The sequence below is a fragment of the Colobus angolensis genome, unplaced genomic scaffold (genome assembly GCF_000951035.1).
Source record: "Colobus angolensis palliatus isolate OR3802 unplaced genomic scaffold, Cang.pa_1.0 Scaffold143, whole genome shotgun sequence".
Lineage (NCBI taxonomy): Eukaryota > Metazoa > Chordata > Mammalia > Primates > Cercopithecidae > Colobus > Colobus angolensis.
This window is the reverse complement of record NW_012114522.1, coordinates 4,346,684-4,356,535: the sequence shown is the minus strand read 5'-3', so window position 1 is coordinate 4,356,535 and position 9,852 is coordinate 4,346,684. Positions and strand designations below refer to the sequence as shown.

General features: G+C 44.3%; 1 protein-coding gene across 1 annotated transcript in view; it reads right to left on the bottom strand.

Annotated features, from left to right (window-relative positions):
- The window catches only part of EVC2 (Ellis van Creveld syndrome 2), a gene marked incomplete at its 5' end in the record, with an annotated part of 146,739 nt that overhangs the window by 68,005 nt on the left and 68,882 nt on the right, over positions 1-9,852 (bottom strand). Inside the window, 3 exons of the mRNA XM_011935424.1 lie at positions 2,448-2,607; positions 4,918-5,093; positions 8,165-8,404. Coding sequence (XP_011790814.1) covers positions 2,448-2,607; positions 4,918-5,093; positions 8,165-8,404 — 576 coding nt within the window. The remainder of the gene's footprint in view (positions 1-2,447; positions 2,608-4,917; positions 5,094-8,164; positions 8,405-9,852) is intronic.

The following is a 9,852-nucleotide window of genomic DNA, read 5'->3' as shown; positions in this document are numbered from 1 at the left end:
CGCCCGGCTTCTCAGCTCTATTTTGAGAGAGCATAAGATGCTCTTCCAAAGTAAGAACTCAAAAAATGTTAGCACCAACCATTATCATTAGTTATTTAAACCAGCACTCCTATTTCCTTGCCCATGCAGACATTACTAGTCTACCATAACCCATGTTTATGGGTCCTGGTGACCAGAGAGTATCAATTCATTCATTCTACAAATATGTATTGAGCACCTACCAGGTGTCAGGCAGTGTTCTCAACAGTGGGGATGCAATCTAAGTTTTTGCCTTCATGGAGCTACATCCTAATTCTGGGCCACTTGTAATGTTTATCAACAGTAGCTACAAGAAATAATAGTCACAGAATCTCCTATAGGATGTGGAGTTCATCCTTCTTTCTAGACACTGACCTTCAGGCAAGACAGTAGGGAAATGGAGCCCTGGGCCCCACTGTTTTAATCCCTTAACCAGTGGCTCAGAGAAGAATGGTGTGATGCTCAAAGATGGGGTATGCATCAGTGATCAGGATCAGAATCATGGCTTTCTGTTGGGTTCCAAACTTGGTAATAAAGAGCAGAGTTTCTATTGATCAAATTTGAAAGTTATTCTTCATCCCCTCCCTGCAAATCATACCAACCAACTACCTGGGTGTCACCCTGCATGCCCCATACATTCCCTGAATCTGTCCTTATCCCCTGTACTCAGGGGTCTGCGTCAGTTTAGGCCTTCATCCGCTCACACCTGGACAAGTACCAGAACCTCCCATGGGGTTTGTATTCCCAGGTTCCTCAACTCCATCTGACAAGGTGCTCACCTCAGCTTCCTAAATCACAGATCTGATGTCTCTCTCACCTCCTGAAGACCCAACATTCCTCAGTATCCTTGGATGGAGGGTAACCCCTTAGCCCAGCACACCATGCCCCCATTGACATGCTGCTGCATTCCCTTCTGGGGCCTACCCTAGTCCCTCTGCACACTCCAGCCTCATCATATTCTTAGAGTCCCCAAATACATGCCATGCATGCCACTTACTAGATATTTGACCTTGACCACACACACACATACAAACCCAGTGGTATCTCCCTCATAGGGTTAATGTAAAGATTAAACAAGATATCTTATATAACATGCTTAGCACAGTGCTAAGTAAGCACCCAATAAATGTTAGCACCTACCATCATCATTAGTCACTCAAACCAGTATCAGCAGAAGCCCACGCCTGATATTCAACGTGGGTTCTTTTCTATTTCCCTAAGTGTCAGCTCGCCTGAGAAATAAAGGGAAAGAGTGCAAAAGAGGGAGATTTTAAAGCTGGGTGTCTGGGGGAGATATCACATGTCGGCAGGATCCGTGATGCCTCTTGAGCAAGTTTTTATTAGTGATTTTCAAAACGGGTGGGAGTGTATGAATAGGATGTGGGTCTCAGAGATCACGTGCTTCACAAGGTAATAAAATATCACAAAGCAAATGCAGGCAGGGCAAGATCACAGGACCACAGGACCATAGGACAGGGCGAAATTAAAATTGCTAATGAAGTTTCGGGCATGCATTGTCATTGGTAACATCTTACCAGGAGACAGGGTTTGAGAGCAGACAACTGATCTGACCAAAATTTATTAGGTGGAAATTTCCTTGTCCTAATAAGCCTGGGAGTGCTACGGGAGACTGGGGCTTATTTCATCCCTTTGTCTACAACTGTAAAAGATAGCTGCCCCCAAAGCAGCCATTTTAGAGGCCTACCCTCAGGGGCGCATTCTCTTTCTCAGGGATGTTCCTTGCTGATAAAAATAATTCAGTGATATTTCTCCTATTCGCTTTTGAAAGAAGAGAAATACAGCTCTGTTCTGTCCGGCTCACCGGCAGTCAGAGTTTAAGGTTATCTCCCTTGTTCCCTGAACATTGCTGTTATCCTGTTTTTTTTCCAAGGTGCCCCAGATTTCATATTGTTCAAGCATAAACGCTCTACAAACAATTTGTGCAGTTAACGCAATCCTCACAGGGTCCTGAGGCGGCATACGTCCTCCTCAGCTTACGAAGATAACAGGATTAAGAGACTAAAGTAAAAACAAGCATAGGAAATCACAAGGGTATTGATTGGGGAAGTGATAAGTGTCCATGAAATCTTCACAATTATGTTCTTCCGCCACGGCTTCAGCTGGTCCCTCTGTTCGGGGTCCCTGACTTCCCGCAACAAACCAGCACTCCTAATTCCCTTGTCCATGCAGACATTACTAGTCTACCATGATCCTCTGCTGTGCTTGGGCTGGATAAGAACTGTAGCATCCTGCTGAACATAGCATTCCAAAAAGTCACTACCAATCAACAGTAGATGGCACATGATGGTGCCTGCCCAGCTGCCCTTCTGATCCTAGTGCACCAATGGCAATGTCTGGCACAGTACCTCCACTTGATAGGTATCAGAAAGTGCTTATGCAAAGAATAAATAGCATCATGCCTGATATACCTTTTGTAGCAACTCTCGTCTTCTCTTAGTTATTAATTTTTGGTGGAGTTTTTTCTTTTCCTGCTTTAAGTCATTGTCCAATTTCTGCTTGATTGAAAAGACTTCCGTCTGAGCCCGCTCCAATAGCATTTCCATTTGGTCTTCATCCAGGTATCCTGCTCTAGATGGAAAGGATGTAAAGTTAGGAATGTGGTCTCCAAACTCACTTGTAGCTTAACTGCTATTGTGCCTGAGCATTCATCTCCATATTAGTTTGGTTTGAATCAGAAAATCTTTACCCTCCAGGAGAATTAGGAGAATGGGCAGCTAAGACATTACTAAAGTACTAGCAGCGTAAGGGCAGAGAAAACTCAACACAAGAGAGTCATTATTAGGGTGGAAGTGGGCAAGAGTTCTGGGAGAAAGTAACATTTGAGAGGACCACTGTGGTGCAGACAGAAGTTTCCAAGGGGAGATGGTGGATTAAAAATCCAGAACAGCACAAACAAAGTCAAAGAGGCAAAAGCAGGGAATCCTCTGTGTGACAGTTAATTTTATGGACCAACTTGATGGGCCCAGATGAAATGTTCTTTCTGGGTATGCTGTGAGGGTGTTTCCAGTGGAGGTCAGCATTTGAATCAGTGGACTCAGTAAAGCAGATGGGCCTCCCCAGTGTGAGCCGGCATCATCCAATATGCTGAGGTCCTGAACAGAACACAGAGACAGAGGAAAGAGGAATCTGTCCCTTTTTTTTCTGCCTTACAGCTTACAGTGGGACCTCTCATCTCATCTTCTCCTGCCCTTGGACTGGGACTTACACCAGCAGCTCCCTCCGGTTCTCAGGCCTTCAGATTTGGCCTGAATTTCACCCTTGGCTTTCTGGGGTCTCCAGCTTGCAGGCAGCAGACAAGGGGATTTCTCAACCTCCATAATTGTTTGAGCTAGTTCCTATTTATTTAGGAAGCTATTTGTATGGCAAGCTGAAAACAGCAGATGATGCTGTCTATATGTTTATATATCCTGTTGGTTCTGTTTCCCTGGAGCACCCTGACAAGTACATTCTGCTACTAGCATCACCACTATCATTCCTAGACTGCCTGCATCCCTGGGCTGAGTCCCCAGCTTGGCCCAGGTTAGACTCTCAATGGAGGTTCCTTGAAGGAATGAACAGGTGAAGGATAATTATATCTTTTAAAATAGAATTTGAAAAGAAGAGATGAAGCATCTTTCCCTGGTGACTGCTCACAACCAGCTGGTGGGCCCTTAATTTCAAGGCACAGAACTGTTTCTTTCACTTGAGTGCAAATTAAAATCAGGAATGCCAAGTAAATTGTAGTGATAAATTCATTAGCATCTTTAGGTGGGGAGTGTTTGCATAATTTGCACCTTACCAAATCCTCATTAAACAGAGCAGGAGAGGGTCAAAGTCCCAATAAGGTTACTTAAGTAGCAGAATCACAGTAAAACAACAGATCCTCATAAGAAAGCCATTTTACAGTCATGTCTCTATTCATTTCAGAGCTTCCTGTAACCTAAAAGAATAAATTTTGTTCTTTACAATTAAGTCACCTCAAAGAATAGCTGAGAAGGAATGCTGGAGAGAGGCAAGGGATGGCACTTAGAACTCTGTGACACCACCATATATCTGACCACATGGAATCCCAGGTGCTGCTCAGAAAAGCCATTTGAAATCCAAGACAAGCATCTCTGTGTTTGTACTTAGGGTCAAAGGTGAATGCAAGAGCCGGCTGTGTGCTAGATCTTAAAGAGAAGTAGGCTCTTCCATCACTGAGGTCGACTGATCACTGATCACATCATGAGGTCGACGTGAGCCTCATCACTGATTTCTCCAGAATATGTTGTTGGGATTCTGCTTCAGAATAATCCTGTGTGGGGACGTGTAGCTACATCAAAATTGGCCATGAGGGGGGCTCATTATACAGTTGTCTAGACTATTACATATGCTTTTAAAATTCTGTAACACAAAGGATTTTTACAAGATAATTCTTCTTTAGAAATAATAAGTGAGGAGCAGTCAGCACATATCCTGAATAAACAGAAGTAGTGGGTCTCCAGTGAGGAAGGTTTGTGTCAGGCAGTTCATTTGTGCCATGGTGTGAATGTCACCTCCAAAACTTGAAATTTAATTGCCATTGTGACAGTATTAAGAGACGAGACTTTTACAAGATGATTAGGTCATGAGGGATCCACCCTCATGAATGGATTAATCCCATTTCTGTGTTAGTTATCACAGGAGTTTGACCTCCTTTTTCTCTCTGTCTCACACATGCACTTCCTCCCACATGATGCCTTTCTACCATGTTATGATGAAGTAAGAAGGCCCTCATTAGATCTTGAACTTCCCAGCCTCTAGAACTGTGAACCAAATATATCTCTCCTATTCATAAATTACCCAGTCTGTGGTATTCTGTCACAGCAGCAGAAAACAGACTACGACAGTTTGCACTGTTGGGACAGTGTTGGGTGGTACCTCTCGTGCTTCTGAATGAGGTGAGTCAGCTGGGCTGCAGCGGTGCTCAGAAGGCCCTGCACACGGGTCTCTGATGACTGGAGGTTCTGAACCAGATATTCCCTGTGGCCAAACCTTTTACTTAGATGATACCTCTTACTAGCCTGGAAAAAGTCCATTAACTCTTCTACATTCTCCTGTCAACAACAACAAAAAAAAAAAAAAACAAGAAAATATGCCTAATTAAAATTTAGAGCATAATCTTTCTAGACATTTAAAATATTATTTTTCCCTTTATAAGAAAAACATAAGAAAAGAAACATGAGAATTAACACCTTTAACTTCCCTGCCTATAACAAAGGCTTATGAGAAAATTACACACAAATAAGAAATGATGGCTTTGAAAAGGTGCATTCTAGACCCAGATGGTAAAGAGTTATCAAAACAACTTTACTGCCCTGCGGAACATAAATTTCACTTATTCATTTATCCTTCATCCATGCACACACCCCTCCCACCTGTGGAGTTCCCACAAGTGCTGAGCACCAGGAGGACGTGCTAAAGTTCTGGGATAAGTCAGCCATCAGCCCAACCCCAAGGAGCTCCCATCACCACAGAGAAGACAAGACCAGGGTGGGCACAAAGAAAGCAAGAAGGTTTTCCCTCAGCCTGCAAAATGAACAAAACCCAACCAAACACAGGAGAGTAATAACCTAGCTAATGTGAGGTATGTTCTCTGGACCTAGCACTGGGCCAAGAGTGTTTCATGTCTCATCTAACTTAACCTAGGGAGACAGTACTATTATTCCCATTTCACAGATGCGGAAACTGAGTCCACATCAGACAAAAGGCTGAGCAGGGATTTGAACTCAGCAGTCTAATTCCAGGACCTGTGCTCTAACATCATAATAGGCTGCTTCCAAAAATCCCACTTTAACCAGAGGCATAGTAATTAGACCAGGAACATCAGTAGAACTACTCTATGGACTGGCTTGGTTGTCCTTTTTCCATCTGTGGAAGTATCACCCATACAGTGGGTAACCAAAAGTGTCAACGCTTTGTTCAACGGGGAACATACGACGGCACGGACGTTCTCCTTTCCACATAAGAGCTGTAACATCTCCACATCTCGACACTTGGGAATTAGCACCATCCAGTCGTTGAAAAGCGTGGTCAGTCAGGTGTGGCTTCACACACACTAGCATCTCCCTAAGAGCCACTGGCACCAGAATCCATATAATAGGAAGGTCGTGGCAATGTTCCTGTTCTCCACGGAATGGGATCCATGCATGTTGACTGATGGGTCATAAGGAAATTCAGAATTGGCATGCTTAAATATTCTCATAGCTCTGGTCAAAAAAGCTTGTATGGCAGTACTGTTATCACCTGTGAAGTTACTTCTTCCGGCATATCATTCACAACAGCATGCATTCTTTTTAACTTGAGTGCTCTGGTATTGAGAGTCAGCCACTGCTCATCATGAGAGTAAAATGACAGCAACTCTGTAAATATCTAAGTAATGCCATGATGTCTGAATACCAAGCTACGAATATGACAGAATTTGTGCTTTATGTGCGTATATAAACCTAGGAAAACCTAGATTAAATGGAGCGGGGAGCTCGTTCTCTTTATGTCTGGGGTGCCTTCTGGGAGTGGGAGGCTTGCGACAATTACTAGGTCTCCTCCTGGGACGGCCCTAATGTCTTAGTCCTCATGCACTCAACCTGGTGCTGGCTGCAGGTCCCTGGAGGATGGGCAGGGCCAGCCTTTGTCTCTGTCAGTAGTTGGGAGAATGCTGAGGACCTGCCCACAGATGCAGGGACAGCTGCCTGTGCCCGCACCTCCTCTGGATGTTCCAGTTCATCTTTCGCCACTGTGTTAGCAATGGAGTAACAGAGCCTGGTCGTTAAGCCCTGATTCCCCCTAGGTAGATGTGGCTCATTCTGCTATGGGTGGAGTCTGTCCTTCTAGTACAAATAGGGAATTTCACAGTGGGAAAATTAACCAGCAAGCCAACTTTCTGGAATGATTTTCACTTATAAAGATAAAAATGAGATAGCAGTGTCCACTACATCAGAAAAAGCACTGCTCAAGAACCACAGCGATGCACTCATGACTGTGAACACATTACTGGACTGAGGAACGAATCAACTCCTGTGGACCTGACTCTGCCAGATGCTGCTCCAAGGCCTCCAGCACTATTCAAAGGTACCCTTGCTGTTTTATAAACAGAGGTTGGCTCAAAACCTGAAAGAGGCAGCCTGTCTGAACAATGACATTTGCATTTCTCAAACATCTTACTGACATTCGAGATAGAAAGTTCCATACAGTAAAATAAGAGTATGCTCACAATCACCCTTACCATCAGCTACAGCAAGCTGTCAGCATCAGGGATAGTGCTGGAGCCAAACAACAAAGTGCGTTCTTGTAAAGCAGTGATGTCACTCTGTGTGCCTGTGTGTGCATGCACGTGTGCACGTAAAATACCTCACACAGGCCTCCTAAGAAATTCCACAGTGATGTGCACAGTTTCAGATAGACTGTTTTCACTACTGCCTAAGAAATTATTCTGTTGGACTAACAACATTCTCACTCAAGCTGACATGCAAAAATACACAAATCCCTCCAAGTAAATCCAGGCACAGATACCTAGACCTAAACCCTACATATACATTGATACATGCACACATACATGCATATATATATATATACGTATTTATTTTGAGACAGGGTCTGGTTTTGTCACCTAGGCTGGAGTGCAGTGGTGCTATCATGGCTCACTGCAGCCTCCACCTCCTGGGCTCAAGCAATCCTCCCATCTTGGCCTCCCAAAGTGCTGGGAGCCACCAAGCCTGGCCTACATTTATTTTCCACTGCTATTTACATTAAACATATGTTACACCAAGCACTAACTTTCCATGAGTCAGCTCATCAAATTTTCATCACACCCTTGTGAGTGTGGACATTCTATCACACTCATCTTATAGGTGAGGAAACTCAAAGAAGTGAGGTAACTTGCTCAAGTTCACGCAGTAGACCGGTGGTGGGACTGAAATTCGAATCCAGGTTAGCCTGAGTTCAAGACCTGTACTCCAAGCCACCATTTTCCCTGCTTACTGGAAACCCACATACCAAGAAATAGAAGAGAAAGCTCACTAGTGCACAGTACAAAGGAGAGGCAGGACTGAATTCTGAGAGAGGAGACACTTACTGAAACAATTCAGAAAAATTACTTTTCCATCACAGCCAGGCTGATTTGAGGCATTACCTGTATTTTAGAATAATTTTGTAGCAGCGTTTTAGCCGCCTCTGGCTTCAATTCCCCTTTGAAAATAGCACTTTTTATCTGGGTAAAAAAGATACGGTGCAGTTCGTTTCTCTGGAAAACAGCTAGCTGTCTGTGAGCTTTGGCAAAGTCTTCTTCTTGCTGCAAAGCGAGAGACTTCCTCAAGTGCTCCTGTTCCAGGCCATGGAGGGTCCGCAGAAGGCTGCTGCACTCTACAGCAGACTGGAGAGAGGAGAGGGAGCACGTGAGAAACTGACACACTGAACATGCACCTACATGTGCATGCAATGCAGTGTGTACAGGCACATGTGCACACACAATGTGTACATGAACACACAGGTGCATGCACATACAAATTACAATATATCCACACATGCACATGCACATACAATATGCACACACACATGTGCACACACAGAACATGCACACACACAAGGCACAAGTACATGTGCACACACAGCATATACACACACAGCAAAAACAACGTGCACACATAGACACACACACAGTACCAAGCTGACAATAATGAGGTTACTAAGCCCTGGAATATGCTGTTCCAACCTGTCCTCCCCTGTTATCTAAATGTTTTCTAGAATAATCTTAAAGCAGAATATTTACAGGGGTGGAAATGTGCAAATCAAACTGCTAGAAAATAGCCTGTAAAAAATGGAAATTTTTTTTTTTAAATGGAAATCTCTTCACTATCAATGGATCATGCTGTCAGGCTCACAAGATTATTTCCCCTGTCTTTCATTCTCAACTTCGCTGAAGAGAAAAATACCAGCAATCGGCCCAAGTGGAGATCCTTTGGGGTAAGGAGAAGCAAAAGAGGCGTTAAGAAATGGCTGCTTGGATGCCTGCATAGTATGAGGTCCTGCATTACCTCTACTCAGCTCCTGATGCATCTGCATACAGCCTCTCCGCAATTTCTCAGTAAGACTCACGCCCTCAGAGGGAGCGGTTCTTCACTCCACATGGGTAGGCGGGATTCTAGAATGGACCCTGAGTCCCAGTCCCCAGTACACACGCCACATAAGTTCCCTCCCTTTGAGCATGGGAATAAATCTGATTAAGTCACTCCTGTGGTTGGTTTATATTATACGGCAAAGCTGAGGGTGTCTTGATGATGTAATTAAGGTCACTAATCAGTTGACTTTGAATTAATCGAAATGAAGACTCTTCTGGGTGGGCCTGACTCCTTAAAAGCACTGGAGCCTTCCTAAAGACAGAGACCCTCTCCTGCTGGCTTTGAAGAACCAAACAGCCATGCTGTAAACTATCTATGTAGAAGGGAAACTTCTAGGAGCCGAGGGCCTCAGTCTTGTACCCACAAAGAAGTGAATTCTGCAAACAGCTTGAATGAGCTTGGACCAGGACCCCAAGCTCCAGAGAGGAAGGCAGCCCAGCCAAGACCTTGATTGCCAGCCTGCAACACCCTGAGCATAGGTCACAGTGAAGCTGTGCCCGGACTCCTGACCATGGACACTGGGACAATGTTACTCAATGTGTGTGGTTGGTTAGGCAGGAATAGAAAACGGACACCCTCCATTTTATAGGAGAAGAAACACAAGCTGAGAGAAGGGAAGAGCTTTCCCAGATTCTCACTCATGCTCAGCAGGGGAGGAAGGGTGTTGAAAGCAAGTGTTCAGGCTCCAAGCTCTGAAACCACA